The sequence below is a fragment of the Myotis nattereri genome (assembly GCF_964212035.1).
Source record: "Myotis nattereri genome assembly, chromosome: 5".
NCBI classification, from domain to species: Eukaryota; Metazoa; Chordata; class Mammalia; order Chiroptera; family Vespertilionidae; genus Myotis; species Myotis nattereri.
The window spans coordinates 24,803,177-24,822,695 of record NC_138080.1 but is presented as its reverse complement, the minus strand read 5'-3'; the positions used below and the strand labels follow the sequence as shown (position 1 = coordinate 24,822,695).

General features: G+C 44.2%; 1 protein-coding gene across 2 annotated transcripts; it reads left to right on the top strand.

Annotated features, from left to right (window-relative positions):
• The first annotated feature begins 2,149 nt into the window (after positions 1–2,149).
• LOC308519493 (uncharacterized protein) lies at positions 2,150–18,836 on the top strand. 2 transcript variants are annotated; one of them, XM_081091489.1, is made up of 4 exons: positions 2,150–2,257; positions 15,537–15,663; positions 15,864–15,936; positions 16,709–18,836. In XM_081091489.1, the coding sequence occupies exons 1-4, from the start codon at positions 2,255–2,257 to the stop codon at positions 17,694–17,696; spliced, it is 1,191 nt and encodes a 396-aa protein (XP_080947615.1). In that variant the 5' UTR covers positions 2,150–2,254; the 3' UTR covers positions 17,697–18,836. The 2 variants fall into 2 exon arrangements, with proteins under 2 accessions (XP_080947615.1, XP_080947616.1); XM_081091490.1 differs by having other exon boundaries at positions 2,152–2,257; positions 15,537–15,659.
• The last annotated feature ends 683 nt before the right edge of the window (positions 18,837–19,519 follow it).

Below are 19,519 nucleotides of genomic sequence, written 5' to 3'. Positions count from 1 at the left end.
CAGGAAATTTCCGATTCTGTCTCAAGATGGAGCAAGTATAGCTATGAGGCTGGGCAAGGCCAGATCACCCTGACAATGGTCGTGGAGGCAATGGAAAGAAATGATGCTGATGCACATGACAGAGGATGTCCCCAGGCAGAACCCACTTGGGATGTTCTTTTATGTTTCAGAACCACAGTCCAGAGATCTGCCCAATGAGACTGGGTGTTTATTTTCCAAACTTCCAAATCTTTAAAATAAATGCTTTAAAATAAATGAGCTACGGTAGCTCATGCTTTCCCCACAAGATAGAAGAATTTGGTTGATTCTCTCACTACTACCTCAAACGTCAGGGTACTATTTCAGTCAGACCATGAAGAAAAAAGTAGTTTTAAGTACAAACACATATATTGATGTCCTGCCACTTAAAGGTACTTCTTGCTTTAGAACACAAAAAGAATGAATTTCCTCCTAATATTTTCTCAGAGCCAAGAGCACTTTCTAGAACTTTAGATAATTTATTCCATTAGCATCATTTTCCAAGGTCATGAGAAAAATCTTTCTCTCTCCATGTGTACAAAAGACTCCCTGAGCTCCACTGGAGCTCACTGGCTGAGAAGACCATCTTGTAGGATGCCTTGAGTTCTCGAGGGTTTGACGTGTTACAGGTGGATATACGGACACTCTAAGCATATTCTGGCCTTCGTGTTTGCCATGATGAAGGTCATAAGAAACACATGCTCTTTCCAAGATAGCATGTCTACAATGATGACCACAGTGATTAAAGGACCTGTGACAAGCAGAACAATTCGTGGTACTCAGTGCAAGGAGCACTGCAGCATTTTCTGCCCAGATGGGGCCACTGCTGGAACTGTACAATTCCCACAGGTGCAAATAAGAGTAAGGTGTGGAAGGGCAGGGATGCAAGGTAATTTCTGCAGCAGCAGGTTCCTGAAGTTCAGCCGTGCGAGAGAAGAGACCAAACATGTGCATCTTCCCCAGTGAACATGCATTCTTAGTAGGAGGTCATTTATTTGAGGTTGAGATGAGAGAGAAAACAAAACAAAAAGCCAGAGGTATTCCAGACTAGAAAATCAGAATGATTTCTAGAAAAACTGCTTGGGGACTATTGTTTTGAGATAGCTGTGAAAAGGAAGATTAAAAAAAAGGTGATGAAATGCAAATATATTCTCCATCTCTCAGTTCCTCATGGTGAATGCCCACAGACCTTTCTTCCTGCTGTGTATGGTGACTGATGCTGCTCCTCCCCGTGTGGGCCTCCTGGTAAGTTGAGTCCTGGGTGAAACGTGTGCCCTCCTTTCCTCTCTCCATTGAGGTCACCTGTGGTTCTGTGGCTCTGCCCTCAGGCTGCCTGTGTCAGATGGCCTCCAGGTTCTTCTGTGTCCCAGGCTTGATGGGGTTATTGCTGCAGTTTGGGTGGGGCTGCTTGTCTCAGATGATACTAAAGGTGAGCATTTCCTCAGGGACTGGAGAGAGGCAATGGTCAGAATCAGGAAGCTGTGATACTCTATGGAGAGGCTGCCTGGCAGGGAGTGCTTCCATGTCCGGAACATTTTTTTAAAATATATTTTATTTATTTTTTACAGAGAGGAAGGGAGAGGGATAGAGGGCCAGAAACATCGATCAGCTGCCTCTTGCACAGCCCCTACTGGGGATGTGCCCTCAACCAAGGTACATGCCTTTGACCGGAATCGAACCTGGGACCCTTCAGTCCGCAGAAGATGCTCTATCCATTGAGCCAAACCGGGTAGGGCGGGAACATTTTCTAAAGTTAACCATTCTAAATACTCAGAACTCATTCCTGTCCTCTCTTCCGGAAAGATGGCTTGTTTTTGGTTTCAGTGATCTTTATTGGAACCTTTTTTTACAAATGTCAGACTCCAGGTGTCAACAAAGATGAAAATGGAGCCAGATTCCTTAGGTGCCTTTTCAGTGTGTGTGTTTGCAAGGAAGGACCACTGTTCCCTGGGGACGCTCAGCGCTGCCTCTCAGTGCAAAGGTCCCTGGACAGGAGATCTGGCTGCTTTGGGCTCAGGCCTGTGCACCTCAGGCGCTAGGGGGCGATGATGTGCGAAGTGTCTGTCATCTGAGCTGGGCGCCGGGTGGGCGGGGCTACGCTCTGCAATCACCCGGATGTTCCTTTCCCTTCAGACGCCCTGGGGTCGCATCTTCCTTGTTCTGTCCTCATCCGTGGAGCTGTGACCCGTAAGGCGTTGGGAGCTGCAGGCGGACTCGGGAGGCCCAGGAACCAGAAATGGTGAGTGTGCGGCCGGGCGCGGGGACGGGGAGGAGGCGCGGGTGGAGCCGCCGTGGCGGGACCGTCTGTCCACGGTCAGGTCCGGAGCCTGCGGACCGAGGCGCCGGGGGCTCCGCTGAAACTGCAGGCCCCTCGGGCTCGCAGGGCGGGGCCCAGCCGGCACCCGGGCGTCCAGTGTGTCCCCGCGGCAGGGCCTTGGGCTGCGGAGCGCGTCTGGGCAGCTCTGCACCCTCATCCCCGCGGCTCCGCAGTCGGTGCGGGGACCACGGGAGGGTCATGGGGACAATGGTGACTCGGTCCCCGCGGTTCGTGCACGGGAGGAGCTGTGGTCTGTGGGGCCCCCGTCCCTCCTTTCTCCCCAGAAGGACCCCGTTTTCTCCTGAGTTTTGATGTTTGTGGAGCAGGCTCTCAAGTCCACCCCCTGTCCCCCAGGCCTAGCTCTGCAGCACATGCCTGCATTTCCAGGCTCTCCCCCGAATCCTAACCGCCATCTTCCTTCTCTGAGTCACAGCATCTTTATCAGCTATTTGTTTTGTGGTGCTTTTCAAACCGTTAAAACAAAATTCAACTGAGTGAATTGGAAGGTCTAATTGGCTTGATTCCCATTCACGAATCTGAATGGGCAGCATCCCACCTAGAAAATAGAATCTGAGGAGCTTTTCAGAATGGAAGGCGTTTACAATAGGCAGAAAGGAAGCGTCATTAAGAGGTTGAATAGTATCTCAGGCAGGGCCACCCTTCCTTAGGGGAAGGAACAGCAGGAGTCTTTAGGCAGATTAGTGTTGAACAGCAACTTGCAGATTGATTGGGTTAGATTAGGATTTTACTCCTGGGAGAGGTGAAAGTGCAGTTACCTACAGTCCTGCACCCTGAGCCTGGGGAGGACATCTGGAGGCAGTTTTGTTGTTTTCAGTTCGCTTACACTAAGCTGCAGGGTGTAGCCTGCTACACACCTAGGCCATATGGTGTAGCCTGTGGGTCCTAGGCAACAAACCGGTACAACATGCTATTGTACTGAATACTGTAGGCAATTGCAATGCAATGGTAGGAAGCATTTATGAAAAGGTGCAGTAAAAATGTGGTGTGCAAGGTAGGAAATGGTACATCCGTGTGGGGCACTGACCCTGAATGGGCTCCAGGACTGGAGGCTGCTGTGCAGGAGTCAGTGATCGGTGAGTGAATATGAAGGACTAGGACGTTACTGTGCACGACTGTAGACTTTATCAGTGTGTACACTTAGGCCAGGAAATTTACAAAACAACAGATTCAGTCAAGGCCAGGAGGCAATGATGCAATCAAAAGGCACAGTCAACCGAAGACCTCTGAGGCTACTGCCCGCATAAAACTGCTTCACAGCAAAGTTTTCTGTCACTAAGTAGAAAGCACACAAAGATAAAGAGGATAGCATAGCAAATGCATAAACCAGTTTCTCATCATCAAGTATTCTATGTAGTGAGCGTAACTGTGTGTGCTGGACTTTCATAGGACTGGCAGCACAGGAAGCTTGTTTACACCTGCATCACTATAAACTGCATGGTCCTATGATGTTATGGTGGGTATGACATCACTAGGTGATCAGAATTTTTCAAACCCATCATAATCTTTTTTTTTTTAAATATATTTTATTGATTTTTTTACAGAGAAGAAGGGAGAGAGATAGAGAGTTAGAAACATCGATGAGAGAGAAACATCGATCAGCTGCCTCCTGCACATCTCCTATTGGGGATGTGCCCGCAACCCAGGTACATGCCCTTGACTGGAATCGAACCTGGGACCTTTCAGTCCGCAGGCCGACACTCTATCCACTGAGCCAAACCGGTTTCGGCCCATCATAATCTTTTTTAAAAATACTCCCAAGATGCCCTGACCGGTTTGGCTCAGTGGATAGAGCGTCGGCCTGTGGACTCAAGGGTCCCAGGTTCGATTCCAGTCAAGGGCATGTACCTTGGTTGCGGGCACATCCCCAGTAGGGAGTGTGCATGAAGCAGCTGAATCAGTGTTTCTCTCTCATCGATATTTCTAGCTCTCTATTCCTCTCCTTCTCCCTTCCTCTCTGTAAAAAAATCAATAAAATATATTTAAAAAAAAAATACTCCAAGATATGTTTTCATTGATTTTAGCAAGAGGAAGGGGGGGGGGGAGAGAGAGAAATAAACATTGATGTGAGAGAAACATAAAATGGTTGCCTCTCATAACCCCCCCCCCCCCAGAGATCAAACCTGCAACCCAGGCAATGTGCCCTGACCTGGGATCAAAACTACAACCTTTTGTTGTATGAAATAACACTCCAACCAACTGAGCCACTCAATTGGGGCCAAATCCATTATAATCTTATGGGACCACCATCCTATATGTGGTCAGTTGTTGACCATAGGTTCATGACTGTACTGGTTTTGATGGTGTGACTTATAGAAGTGATCCATTGTGGGCCTGTTGTCTCTTATTGATTGATTGATTGTATATTTTTTATTGTTGATAGTATTATAGATATCACCCACTCCTCCCGCCCCCCCATACTCCCCTTCTCCCAGTCCCTACCCACCCACCCCCAGGTCTTCACTACCCTATTGCCTGTGTCCATGGGCTATGCATGTAAGTATATTAGAGGCCTGGTGCATGAAATTCGTGCACTTGGGGGTCCCTCAGCCCAGCCTGCACCCTCTCGCCATCCAGGAGCCCTCGGGGGATGTCCGACTGACACGAGGAGTGCACCTAAGCCAGCAGTTGGGCATCCTTAGCGCTGCCACGGAGGCAGGAGACGCTCCCGCCACTGCCGCTGTGCTCACCAGCTGTGAACCTGGCTTCTGGCTGAGCGGCACCCCCTCTGTGGGAGCGCACTGACCACCAGGGGACAGCTCCTGCATTGAGTGTCTGCCCCCTGGTGGTCAGTGTGCGACATAGTTCTGCCATTCAATTGATTTGCATATTAGCCTTTTATTTTATAGTATAGGATAAGTTCTTTGGTTTATCTCTTCTTGACCCTCCAACCCCACATTGAGGTATGTCAGTCTGTTCCATGCCTCCATGCTTTGGGTGTTTTTTATTTGTCAATTCATTTTGTTCATTAGATTCCACAAATAAGTGAGATTATGTGATATTTGTCTTTCTCAGATTGGTTTATTTCACTTAGCAGGTCCATCCATGCTGTCCCATAGGGTAAGAGATCCCTCTTTTAGAGAGAGAGGAAGGGAGGGAAACATGGATGTGAGAGCAGAACATCAATTGGCTGCCTCCTGCACACTCCTTATCAGGTATCAAGTGTGCAACCCAAGCATGCACCCTGACAGGCAATCAAACCAGCAACCTTTCAGTGCATGGGAAGACACTCAGCCAACTGAGCAAGACTACCCATAGCCTGTTCTCTCTTTTTCTTTTTAAAAAAAATCTTTGTTGAGAGTATTACAGATGTCCAGTTTCTTATCCCATACTGCCCGCCTCCACCGGGTTCCCCCTGCCCCAGGCCTTCACCACCCTATTGTCTGTGTCCACAGGTACGATCTTTAATTAATCTTCCCACCTCCACTCCACCCTTCCCTCTGAGATTCTTTAGTCTATTCCAGGGGTGGGCAAACTTTTTGACTCAAGGGCCACATTGGGTTCTTAAACTGGACCGGAGGGCCGGAACAAAAGCATGGATGGAGTGTTTGTGTGAACTAATATAAATTCAAAGTAAACATCATTACATAAAAGGGTACGGTCTTTTTTTTTTTTTTTTTTTTTAGTTTTATTCATTTCAAACTGGCCGGATCCGGCCCGCGGGCCGTAGTTTGCCCACGGCTGGTCTATTCCATGCTTTCATGCATCTGGTTCTATTTTATTCATCCAGTTTACTTTGTTCATTTATTTTGATTTTTAGATTCAATTGTTGATAGATATGTATTTATTGCCATTTTATTGTCTCCTTTTCTCTCTTCTTAAAGAAGACCCTTCAACGTTTCATGTAATACTGGTTTGGCGGTGATGAGCTCCGTTAGCTTTTTCTTGCTTGTGAAGCTCTTTATCGGACCCTCACTTCTAAATGAGAGCTTTGCTGGGGAAAGTCATCTTGGTTGTAGGTCCTTACTATTCATCATTTTGAATATTTCTTGCCACTCCCTTCTGGCTGCAAAGTTTCTGTTGAGAAATCACCTGACAGTCATATGGGTGCTACCTTGTAGGTAACTAACTGCTTTTCTCTTTCAGCTTTTAAGATTCTCTCTTTGTCTTCAGCCCTTGGCATTTTTAATTATGATGTGTCTTGGTGTGGGCCTCCTTGGATTCTTCTTGTTTGGGACTCTGTGCTTCCTGGACTTGTAGGGGAAGTTTTCTGTCATTAGGCAGGGGAAGTTTTCTGTCATTCCTTCTTCAAATAGGTTTTCAATAGCTAGCTCTCTCTCTTCTCCTTCTGGCACCCCCATAATGCAGATGTTGGTATGCTTGAAGTTTTCCCAGAGGCTCCTTACACTGTCTTCATATTTTTGGATTCTTTTTTCTTTTTGCTGTCCTGTTTGGGTGTTTTTTGCTTCCTCATATTCCAAACCATTGATTTGATTCTCAGAATCATCTACTCTACTGTTGACTCCCTGTAAATTATTCTTTATTTCAGTTAGTATATGCTTAATTTCTGACTGGTCCTTTTTCATATCTTTGACATTCTCACTAAGATCCTTAAAAATCTCATGAAGATCCTTGAGTAATCTTATAACCATGGTTTTGAACTCTGTATCCAGTAGTTTGATTGCTTCCATTTCTTTCACTTGTGATGTTTCTTTGTCTCTACATTTTGGCTGCTTGCTTCCCTGTGTTTGTTTCTATGTACTAGGTGAGGGGATTTATCAGGGTAGGGCAAACAGTATGCTCCAGACTGAAGGAGACTCAGATATGGCTGCCAGTCAGCCCTGCCACAGGGGAGGTCCCAGCACAGAAACAGTGACCCCTGCCAGCACCCCCTGTTTGGGAGAGAGCTGCCCCCAAGTTCCTGCCCTGATGCCAGACAATCCAGTTCTTCCTCATGTGTGTCTAGGTCCCCCAGCACTGGAGCTCAGAAGAAGCAGGACCGTGTAAGTTTGTGCATGGGCCCTTTAAGAGGAACACCTGGGATTCCACCAACCTCCATGTCACTCAGCCACAATCCCCACTGGTTTTTACAGCCTGTAGTTGTGGGGACTTCTCTTCCCAGCTCTGGAACCCTGGGCTGGGGGTCTGGTGTGGGGCTGTGACCCCTTGCTCCTCATGTGTGGCCTCTGCAGAGATGATCTCCTTCCTGATTAAAACAATGGCACATGTGTGTGTCAGATCAGCTCATTCCACGCCCCCACCCCTCCTACTTGTCTCAGTGTGCTTTCTTCTTTACTCTCTAGTTGTAGGACTTCCATTCAGCCAGCTTTCAGGTGGCTCTGAATGATGGCTGTTCTGTATTTTAGTTGTAATTTTGATGTGGTTGTGGGAGATGGCGAGTACCAGCATTTACCTATGCCGCCATCTTGGTTCTCCCTGTTCTCTCCTTTTTAATAAAACAGACTTAATATTTTTTTAAAAAACAATTTTTTAACATATTTTATTGACTTTTTACAGAGAGAAAGGGAGAGGGATAGAGAGTTAGAAACATCAATGAGAGAGAAACATCGATCAGCTACCTCCTGCACACCTCCTACTGGGGATGTGCCCACAACCAAGGTACATGCCCTTGACCAGAATCGAACCTGGGACCTTTCAGTCCGCAGGCCAACGCTCTATCCACTGAGCCAAACTGGTTAGGGCCAGACTTAATATTTTAATTGTTTATCATTTCCCACAGTCAATGAATGGCTATGTTTAAAAGGTTTATTGTATGTGTGTGGATATTTTACATGAGAAGAGTAGCTGATAACTACCTGGACCTACTTGCATAAAGTCTTTGTGCCTCTCTTTCGAGAACCTTTCCTGGGCACAGACATCCTATGGGAAGCCCTTTGAGTGGAGGTTCCTCTTGGGTAACCTTTCCACGTGTCCTGGGTCAGTGCTGCCTCACCCTGAGTTTGTCACCTTTAAACGTTTATTCATTTTATGCTAGTCTGGGGTTTATAATGAATAAAAATGTATTTCATCACTGCAACTTGAAACACAGTATAAAATGTTTTTAAATATGCTAGAGACAAGTGGCTTTAGGAGAAATAAAATATTCATTGTTACATCTCATGTATTAAAGTCTTGTTCCCTAGCCAGTTTGGTTCAGTGGGTAGAGCATGGGCCTGTGGACTGAAGAGTCTTGGTTTTGATTCTGGACCAGGGCACATACCTCGGTTGCAGGCTCAAACCCCGGCCTTGGTAGGGGCGCATGCAAGAGGCAAGCAATTGATAGTATTTCTCTCACTTCAATGTTTCCCTTTCCCTGTCTTTCCCTCTCCCTTCCACTCTCTAAAAATCAATGGAAAAATATCCTTGGGTGAGGATTAATAAAAAAGAAAAAATAAAGTCTTGTTTCGCTTTTCCTTTTGAGTGTGGGTAGGAATAGTAAAAGGGCTATTCTTTTATTTTGAGTGAGTCAAATGGATTTTCAAGGCTTAGAACAGATGTATAGAAGTATGATTAATAGTTTATAAAATGCCCAGCCAGTGTAGCTTGTGACCTGGAGGTCACAGTTTGATTCCTGGTCAGGGCATATATTTGGGTTTCAGGGTCGAGCCCCAGTAGGGGGCATGCAGGAGGCAACCAGTCAATGGTTCTCTCTCATCACTGATATTTCTCTCTCTTTTTCCCTCTTCCTTCCTCTCTCTGAAATCAATACAAACATTTTTTTTATGGTGAAAAATACATTTATTTTTTAATGTATACATGTACACTGATAGTCCGACAGAAAACTTTATGACTCCGTTTGATATTATCAGTGGCAAACATTTTTCAAAAATAGTTTATAAAACACAGTCTTGCCCTGGCTACTGTGACTCAGTTGGCTAAGCATTGCCCCATGCACCAAAAGTTTGGGGGTTCCATTCCCAGTTGTGGTGTTTATGGGAAGAAACTGATCAATGTTTCTCTGTCACATTGATGTTTCTCTCTCTCCCTTCCCCTTCCTTTCTCTCTGAAAAAAATCAAAAACATTTTTTAAAATCTTGCCATCCTATATAATAAAAGGCTGATATGCAAATTGTCCCCTCGGGAATTCAACTGACCAGGAGTTTGACCACTCACTATGACATGCACTGACCACCAGGGAGAGGTGCGGAATGAAGGAAGGCCCCGGCCAGCAGCTAGGGGAAGGAAGGCCGTAGCCATCAGATGGGGGAAGGAAGGCCCCAGCTGGCAGCGGGGGTGAGGAAGGCCCCAATCGGCCTAAATCAGCCCTGACTGCCGGCCAGGCCTAGGGACCCTACCCGTGCATGAATTTCGTGCACCAGGCCTCTAGTGGAAACAGTAAACAATGAACTTTTTTTTTTTTTTTTTTTTGGCAATGCAATAGATATTTGTGGATTTTCTTGTTGAGCTAGAAAAGTGTCTTACAATTTTTTTCTCTCCTTGACACATAAACACTGGTGGAGTATTTTTAAAAATATATTGTTGGTTTTTTAAAATTTATCTGCATTGTTGAAAGTATCATTGATGTCCCCCTTGTTATTTTATTATTTACTAGAGGCCTGGTACACGATATTCATGCACTTGGGGGGGGGGCTCTCAGCCCAGCCTGAGCCCTCTCGCAGTTCAGGACCCCCAGGGGGTCCTTAGCGCTGCCACAGAGGTGGGAGAGGCTGTGGCTGCACTTAACCAGCCGTGAGCCCCGCTTCTGGCTGAGCGGCTCTCCCCCTGTGGGAGCGCACTGACCACCAGGGGGCATCTCCTGCATTGAGCATCTGCCCCCTGATGGTCAGTGTATGTCATAGTGACCAGTTGTTCCACCGTTCAGTCGATTTGCATATTAGCCTTTTATTATATAGGATTTCAGAGAGAGAGGGAGAGGGAAAGAGAAAAAAACATCAATGATGAGAGAGAATCATTGATTGGCTGCCTCTTCCATGCCCCCTACTGGGGATGAAGCCCGCAACCCAGCATGTGTCCTGACCAGGAATCAAACCGTGACTTCCTGGTTCATGGGTTGACACTCAGCTACTGAGCCACACCTGCCAGGCTAAACACCGTGTTTAAATGACTTTGCTAGATCGTTGGAACACTGGCAGTGTGTCATTTAAAATATCAGTGGTGGCCCAGAGCAACCTCAGTGGGGAGCAGAGGCCTAAGGCCAGTTACTTAAAGCTCAGGAAGGTTCCCACCCCAAGCCTCCAAAGGGAAGTAGTTGAAGGCCCCTGATTTTTTCTGGGGAGCCTCTCCCTTCAGGTGTCCTACCTGCTCAGACCCACCATGGAAGAAGCCTCTACTGTGAGAAGCTACAGCCCTGGGAAGCTGGGGAAGCAAGTGGACATGAGGGAGGGTATGATGCCCTTCTGAGGTTTTAGTTATGGTTCCCTGGGGCCTTTTTCTAGACAGATTGGATTGTGTATCCACAGTGTGATTGCACTCAGAGTGTATGTAATTTGTGTACATTGAGAAAGTCTGGGAAAGCCAGGGGTCTGTCTCGGGTTAGGGATTGTCACTTTGGGAGTTCATTTGGGCCAGAGCCTTACACTGAACCCAGCAGTGTTTTCTCACTATGAGCTGAAGCCTGAGAGAGGGAGCAGTTTCGTTATTCCCTGGGAAGAGAAGCTCCCAGAGTTCATTCTGTGGGTTGCTCAGGTGTCCTTCCACCCCTCCCCCAGTGACTATCCCACTGTTTTCAGGCAAAGTGGAAGGTCCTCTTCCCCACTGGCTGCTGCCAGGAGTTGAGTTCTTATGATATCTCAAGAAAAATAACTTTCTGAGACTCACGGGGAGAACAAGTGATTTTTTTTTATTTTATTGATTTTTTACAGAGAGGAAGGGAGAGAGATAGAGAGTTAGAAACATCCATGAGAGAGAAACATCCATCAGCTACCTCCTGCACACCCCCTACTGGGGATGTGCCCGCAACCAAGGTACATGCCCTTGACCGGAATCGAACCTGGGACTCTTCAGTCCACAGGCCAATGCTCTAGCCACTGAGCCAAACTGGTCAGGGCTATATCTGGGTTTCTAAAGTCCCATCTCCCTTAATCCAGTCATAGAAGAAGTGTAGCTTGGGTTTCAGTAAAGCTAGAAGCAAAGCCACTGTCCAGAGTTTCCATTCCATGTTGCAGCTGGATCCAGTACAGCATTAGGCTAGCTACAGTCCACTAGTCCATTGTGGGTGAGGGTCCACATGGCTGTGGGCCACATAGGAGAATGCCAGAGAGCACGCCCCAAGCAACAGGAGCCCCAAGGATCCTGAAGTTAGAAGAGAGGGAATTTCTCTGTTCGGGGATGTTCAGGGGATTAAATATCCCAAATCTTCATGTGCTTGCAGTGGCCATGCCCATTCTGGCCAATGACCTTTGTTCCCAGGTAAGACTGACAGACAAGTACCTTTCCTATTTCACCCCAACTTTACTGGGTATGCATCTATCTTCCCTTTGTCCAGTCCCCTTTCCTCAGGATATGCCTATAATGCCTGGCCTTCCTTTCGTATTAATAACAATGGTTATTACAACAGTATCATTCCCGCCCACCCACCCCCCCAACCCTCCCACCCCCGAGAGAAAAGGAACCTCTTTGTAATCTTACAAAGCAAAAATGGACTAAGGTCTCCATCTCTTGTAACTGCATCCTGCTGTGAAGGGACATAGTCCTGCCTATCCCAAGGCTCAAAGGTTCTCCCTGTCTGACCAGGAAGGAGGTAGCTAAAGAGACAGCGAATCTTCATGTAGGGATTCTGTAAAGTCCAGGTCATTCTGGTGTCCCTGGGAGGTGACATAGGCAATGTCTAGGAGGCTGGTTCATTGGACAAGCTGGCATTCTTGTTCTGTTCTAGAAATGACAAACTTGACAAAAAGGTTAACAGGCACAATTCAAAAGTGAGGAGACTAAAACGTCTAGTGACAGGTAAGAGCCCATGTGGTAAAGGGAAAGATTAACTTACAGTGTCCCCAGTTAGGTTGGGGGAATAACTTCTTCTCTGGAGGCAGGTGTGTTGCACCTGTCGGAAACTTTTGTCCATCATACATAACACATTGTGGACGGATCCTGAGAATTCTCGTGTTTCTGTTCTAAGGCTTGAGGCCAATCACGAGAACTCTTTAAAAAGATATTAGCTTGTAAGAATATGTAATAAATAACTTAAAAATGCAATGGGTATTTAATTTTAAAGCGTGCCTTTAACATTTATGTAAAACATTTTTTGTACTCGTTCAATATAAACTTATCTGGCCACTGGGTAAAGCTAGCAATAAAACTACTGGTCCGCAATATGTTAACTCACATTAAGCCAAGGGAACTATTCTAAGATTTAGCTAGTGGGAAACTATGAGCCTTTTCTGTCTGAACCCTTTGGACAGAAAAGGGAACGTCGTTTCTAGTGAAGCCGATAGGCTGTCCATACTTCATTGACTCAGTTCTAAGTCCAAACCACCGACTCTTATTTCCAGGACACAGTGACTCAGATGGCTTCTAAGAGAGGCCTATATTGTGTGAGCAAGTACTCGGGTAAATAAGGACATGGGCATACATTCTATGAAAATAGAAGAACACAAAACACAGCGTTAATACATACAGCAAATCTAAACTAAGTGAAAAGATTTCCAGATACAAGGCTTCTGCTGGGATTAAATCACACCATGACAGTCTGATAGACTGTCGGAAGGTAAAACATCTCTGGTGATGTCATCAGGGCTGAGGCCTGTATGGCAGTGGTCGGCAAACCGCGGCTCGCAAGCCACATGCGGCTCTTTGGCCCCTTGAGTGTGGCTCTTCCACAAAATATCACGTGCGGGCGCACATGTACAGTGTGATTGAAACTTCGTGGCCCATCCGCAGAAGTCGGTTTTCGGCCTGGGCGAGTCTGTTTTGAAAAAGTGGCGTTAGAAGTAGTGAGGGGTATCGGTCGGTCAGGCGAGGGGAGATGTGGCGCACACGGGCCTCGGGATACGCAGCGCGGGGGAGGCGTGCATGATTTATGCACGAGTTGAGTGAGCCAGTCAGTCAGCAGTCTCATTGTGCAGTGGTTAGTGCTAGTCACATCCACAAATCGCGCGTGCGGGTGACAAAAGTACCTACTCGAGCCGTAACCGGTTTGGCTCAGTGGATAGAGCGTCGGCCTGCGGACTGAAGGGTCTCAGGTTCGATTCTGGTCAAGGGCATGTACCTTGGTTGCGGGCACATCCCCATTGGGGGGTGTGCAAGAGGCAGCTAATCACTGTTCCCCTCTCATTGATGTTTCTAACTCTCTATCTCTCTCCCTTCCTCTCTGTAAAACATCCATAAAAAATATATATATATATATATATTTTAAAAAAGTACCTACTCGAAGCAGTTACCTGTATTTTTCCAACTGGCTGCAAATCCTTCAGGTATTTTTGTCATCAATTTAAGAATTGTAATTATTTTGTGTTGGTGACTTTATTATTATTTTAGCAAAGGCCAGCTTAGGAGTACCCTAATTAAGTTAATAACAATGTACCTACCAATATAGTTTAAGTTTAAAAAATTCGGCTCTCAAAAGAAATTTCAATCATTATACTGTTGATATTTGGCTCTGTTGACTAATGAGTTTGCCGACCACTGCTGTATGGCATATGCAAACATAGCCTTAAGAACAATACTTTGAAGACAGTTCATTGCATTGGAGTCCAATATTCCCAATTGTGATGTCCACTGAAACACAATTTTTCTCCCTAAGATTACCCTCATTTTCAAAGAGATTGCATTAAGTCCAGTTTTAGTTTGGCCTGATTGTTTGAATAAGCACAACAAGAATAGCAACTGATCAAATCAATAACATGGGCTCTTTCAAATTTGCTTTGCTTGATTTCTCACAAGGAATCTTTAAATCAGCGGTTCTCAACCCACAGGTCACAACCCCTTTGGTGGTCGAACGACCCTTTCACAGGGGTCACCTAAGACCATCCTGCGTATCAGATATTTATATTACGATTCATAACAGTAGCAACATTACAGTTATGAAGTAGCAACGAAAATAATTTTATGGTTGGGTCACAACATGAGGAACTGTATTTAAAGGGCCAGAAGGTTGAGAACCACTGCTTTAAATTGACCTTTAGTGAGCAGTCAGCCCCTCAGGAGGAGAAGTCAAGCCACAGTTGGCATTAGGCTGAGCCTGAAATACCTGTAGGTTTGGGTCAAGTCCTCAAGTCCTTGATGTCCACGAAGGTGTCTTGAGGTTCCTTCCCTGCCATCTTTCAGGAAAATAACCTTCGTACTTTACCTGGAAAGACTGTGATGAACCACATGACCAAGCAAGGCATTAGGCCATTTCTGCACGTGACTTTTGATTGACCGATCAGCTTCAAGAGTCAGTCTCAGTTCCTTAAGACTTTCTGGTGACATCCAGAATCCAGGCATGTCTCTCTTGGACATGGCATTCCAAAGTCTTGGTTAATAGGGCCACATAGTTTGGAACTGGTCTTATTGGATTAATGCAAAGAAATGTACTGCCATGACTCACTCATTAAGAACTGCCAAAATCTGGAGGGATCAGGTAGGGAGGAAAAAAGGTAAAAGTAAGCAATTAGCATTCCCTAAATTGGCAAACACATTTTAGCCTGGCCAGCATGGCTCAGTGGTTGAGTGTCAGCCTATGAACCAGGAGGTCATGTTTCAATTCCTGGTCAGGGCATATGCCCGTTTGCAGGCTCAATGCCCAGTGCAGGAGGCAGCCAGTCAATGATTCTATCTCATCATTGATGTTTCTATCTCTCCCTCCCCTTTCCTCTCTAAAATCAATACAAATATATATTAAAATACAAATAAATAAATAAATAAATATATTTTTTCAAAAAGATGAGTTTTCTCACAGGAATTGAGGTACTTAATATAGGAATATTATGTTATTTCAATTTTTTCCAAGTGATCTTTACTCTGACAGTAGATAGTAATGAAGACTTTAAGTGATCGCAATAAAATCATATCAGTAAATTCCATGTGTTCGTGAGGAATTGAGTGTGGCTAATAAATAAGTCTGACAAGCAAGTCATAGAATGAATGTTGGGGACATTGTGTCCCATGTGAACGTCTTATGGATTATGTATAGTTCGCCAGTGCTGTCATAACCATTCTCCTATATGCACATGTGGGATGCTTTAGGACTCAGTGGCCTTCGAGGATGAATGTTGGGGACATCGTGTCCCATGTGAACGTCTTATGGAATATGTATAGATACCCAGTGCTGTCTAACTCACCCATGTGCACGTGTGGGATGTTTTAGGACTCAGTGGCCTTCGAGGATGTTAATGTGGAGTTCACCACGGAGGAGTGGGCTTTCCTGGATCCGACCCAGAAGAAACTCTACACAGATGTGATGCTGGAAACCTTCTGGAACCTGGCATCAGTAGGTAGTGATGACAACTTCTTATTTATTTAGTCAATTAGAAAATTATGTTGCTTGCTCATCAGTGCTGCTTCAGGAACTGAAATGTGGAAAGGGAATACATTAATAATTAAACTAGGCATGATCACAGCTCATCATGAACCTAAAGTCTAACCATTTTTTATACTAGTATTTTTAATAATTTATGATGCTTTTTTTTTCCAGCATGTATTTTAGAAGGAAAATGTGAAGATCATGACAGTGAAGATCAGTATGAACATCATGAAATGAATCTTAGGTGAGTCACACTGACATGAGAAAGCAGTGTTCCACAAGATAATCTTAATATATGATCAAATATTCCCAGTCAAGGGAAGATACCTGGGTTGCAGGTTCAATCCCTGGCCCTAGTCAGGGTATTTGCGGGAGGCAACCGTCAATGGCTTTCTCTCACATCGATCTTTCTCTCTCTCTTCCTCCTTTCCTCCCTACCTTCCACTCTCTCTAAAAACGAATGGGGAAAAAAATCCTTTGGTGAGGAATAATAATAATAATAATAATAATAATAATAATAGATACACATGGGCCCTTGTGGGGTGGCTCAGTTGATTGTAGCATCATCCAGTATACCAAAAGGTTGCAGGTTTGATTCCCATTCAGGGCACATACCTAGGTTGCAAGGTTTGATCCCTGATAGGGGCACATACAGGAGGCAACCAATTGATGTTTCTTTCTCACATTGATATCTCTCTCTCTCTCTCTCTCTCTCTCTCTCTCTCTCTCTCTCTTTCTCTCATCTCAATAAACATATATTCTTTCGGGTAAGGATTTTTTTAAAAGTACATTAGGAACACTATTCAAAACATCATTAATGACTATGACTATTTTCATAATATCTACGATTGAGTCCACCTTCAAGGCTTTTAGTATATCCACGCTCAGACAACCTGAATGTGCAGAAACCCCACACTTTCCTTAAAAATGGTAAAAATGTCACTGTCATACTAGTAATAAATATAACATCATTGATAAGCAAAGTATTAATAACATGCTTCTGGTTTTTATGGCAGTCATATGGTGGAGAGCCTCTGTAAATGGAAGGATGGGAGTCAATTCAGAGAAACCTTCAGACAGATTCCACATGATAATGAAAGGAAGAAAACTCCTACTGAAATACAACCACCCACGTCCAGGTTGTGTAGACAAATCTTCATGCATTATTTATCCTTTAATAACCTCGTGAGCTCTGACACTGGACCCCAACTATACCAGTGTGAGGAATATGAAGAGAAGCCTTATAAATGTAAGGAATGTGGGAAAGCTTTCAAGCATCTTCGATATATTAATGTACATGAAAAGAAACACAGTAGAGAAAGGCCCTATGAATGTACAAAATGTGGTAAAACCTACAGGTATTTAAGTAACTTATGTCGACATGCAAGAACTCATACTCAGGAGAAATTCTATGAGTGTAAGAAGTGTGGGAAAGCCTGGAGTTCTCTCCTCATATTTCAAAGACACATGAGCAAGCACACTAGAGATGGACCTTTTAAATGTAAGGAGTGTGGGAAAGAATTCCGATGTCCAAGAAACTTTCGACATCATGAAATGATACACAATGGAGAAAGGCCCTATGAATGTAAGGAATGTGCTAAAGCCTTCAGTTCTCTCAAATATCTTAAAAATCATACAAGGACTCATGATGGAAAGAAGCCTTATGAATGTAAGGAATGTGGTAAAGCTTTCCGTTACTCCACTTCCCTTAGAAATCATGAAATAGCTCATACTGGGGAGAAACCCTATGAGTGTAAGCAATGTGGGAAAGCCTTTAGTCGTCTCAGTTACTTTCAAGTTCATGAAAAAACTCACAGTGAAGAGAAACCATTTGAGTGTAAACAATGTGGCAAAGCTTTCCGTTCTCTCAAGTCCTCTCGAGTACACGAAAGAACACACAGTGGAGAAAAACCCTACGAATGTACAGAATGTGGTAAGATCTTCGGTTACTCAAGTAGTTTACAGAAACATTTGAAAACACACTCTAGAGATAAACCCTGTTAATGTAAAGAATGTGGGAGAGCCTTATTTATCTTTTAGCTGTGCAGTCACATAGGATGCTCCAGATTGGGGATGGGCCCTAGAAATGTCAGGAGTGTTAGAAAGCATTCATTTCTTCCAGTGTATTCTAAAGGATGAAAGAACTCACACTGAAGAGAGGCCTTGTCAGTATAAACATTGTAGAAAAGCCTTGAGTTGCCCTAGTTCTTTACAAAATCATACCCAAGAATAAGTGTATGAATATAAGGAGTGTGGGAGAGCCTTTCTTGGACATATAAGAACGTACATGGAGAGAGCATATAAATATAGAGAATGTGCAAAAGCCTTCAGCCGTCCCTTTTTCTTGGAAAGACCATGAAAAAAAACTCAAAGCGGAGACAATTCTATTGAATGTAAACGATGTAGGAAAACCTTCATTAGCCTCATATCCCCACAATGCCATGTGAGTATGTACACTGAATAGGTATTGTATAATGCTAGTGAAGACAAACTTTTAACAAATACTTTCAGAGGAGCTTGTAAACTGCACTGGAAGGCAATCATACTGCTGTAACTAGTACATGTAAACCCAGTGCAAATTAATTCCTATACTTCCAAAAATTCACAACATGAAAGAAATGCTATAAGCATTTAGACATTTATGGTCATTAACACTGACTTATTCTTAAAGTGATTCTCTGTAGTACAGAATTCTACTTTTGCAAGTAGAGGTTATATAATTCTGTAGAGACTTTAAGCCAGAGTTTGTAAGTTTAACAGGGTTTTTTTTTTTTTTTCCTTTTAGTCAGATAATAAACATTTATTACATCCATGGGTGAATGGAAGTGGTTTACTAATATGCAAGTAGGTTTAACTTTTATATAATTTTTGTAATTGTTCTGTAAGGAAAGGTACATTGAAAAATGGTACTTGGGTATTTGTTCTTTTTTTCCTACTGGCCTCCTGTGACAAGTATTGAATGAATATGCTTCACCCATATATATAATCTATTTTGACAGAAAAGTGCCTTTTCATTGGCCTGAAGAGCCTTACTCCATTTTCCTGTAAATACATGTTTTTTTAGTTTTTCAATTACAGTTGACATTCAGTATTATTTGTCAATAAATATTTGCGGAAAAAATAAATAAATAAATATTTGCGATATATTTGTACATATGCGAAGTTCATTGTAGAGTCCCATATGAATTTTTTTCATCTATATCCTTTGCTTGTTATCATTGCTTTTGGCTGGGTTTGAACTATGATGATTGCATTAAGAAGAGAATACCTGTGATAGGACAATAAGATCTAGAGTCAGAGATGACCCTTCCTGACTCTGTTAGGTCAACGTGAGGAATGTTGTGAACTGTATTTTCCACAATCTGGTGCCTTAATGGTTCCGGTTCCGTGTTAGAAATCACTAAGGCCTCACTTCCATGAAACTTGAATGCAGAGGTGAGATAGGATTAGATTGGTTTTGAATCCACTTGCCCAGCCAGCCAAGAATATCCTCAAAACCACCAGCGACTGCTTCACTTCCCTTGATGTCAGGTGTAAGCTTTACAGATGTTCACAATTCAACATTAAAGAGCCAGCATAGGTTGGCTTTTCCTGCAAGCCCATAGGTGGCCACCAGGCAACAAACATAGACGGTCATGGTTGAGGCTGTTTTCTGAAGGGTGTGCACTGTTCTCTAGATTGCATTTGCACGAGGTCTAATTTGACTAGTAATCATCTTGTCCTGTTGGTTCTATTACTGACTGTGATTCAGATGCCACTGTGACAGCTGCAATGGTGCAGTGCCACGGAGCCCCATGACAGTTTGTTCTGGTACCACCCGCTGCAGT

What these genes read in the sequence shown, in the direction of transcription:
- LOC308519493 (XM_081091489.1), top strand. An exon ending in CTGGAACCTGGCATCAGTAG is followed by an intron (nt 15,664 to 15,863) that starts GTAGTGATGACA and finishes TTTTTTTTCCAG; the next exon opens with CATGTATTTTAGAAGGAAAA. An exon ending in CATCATGAAATGAATCTTAG is followed by an intron (nt 15,937 to 16,708) that starts GTGAGTCACACT and finishes TTTTTATGGCAG; the next exon opens with TCATATGGTGGAGAGCCTCT.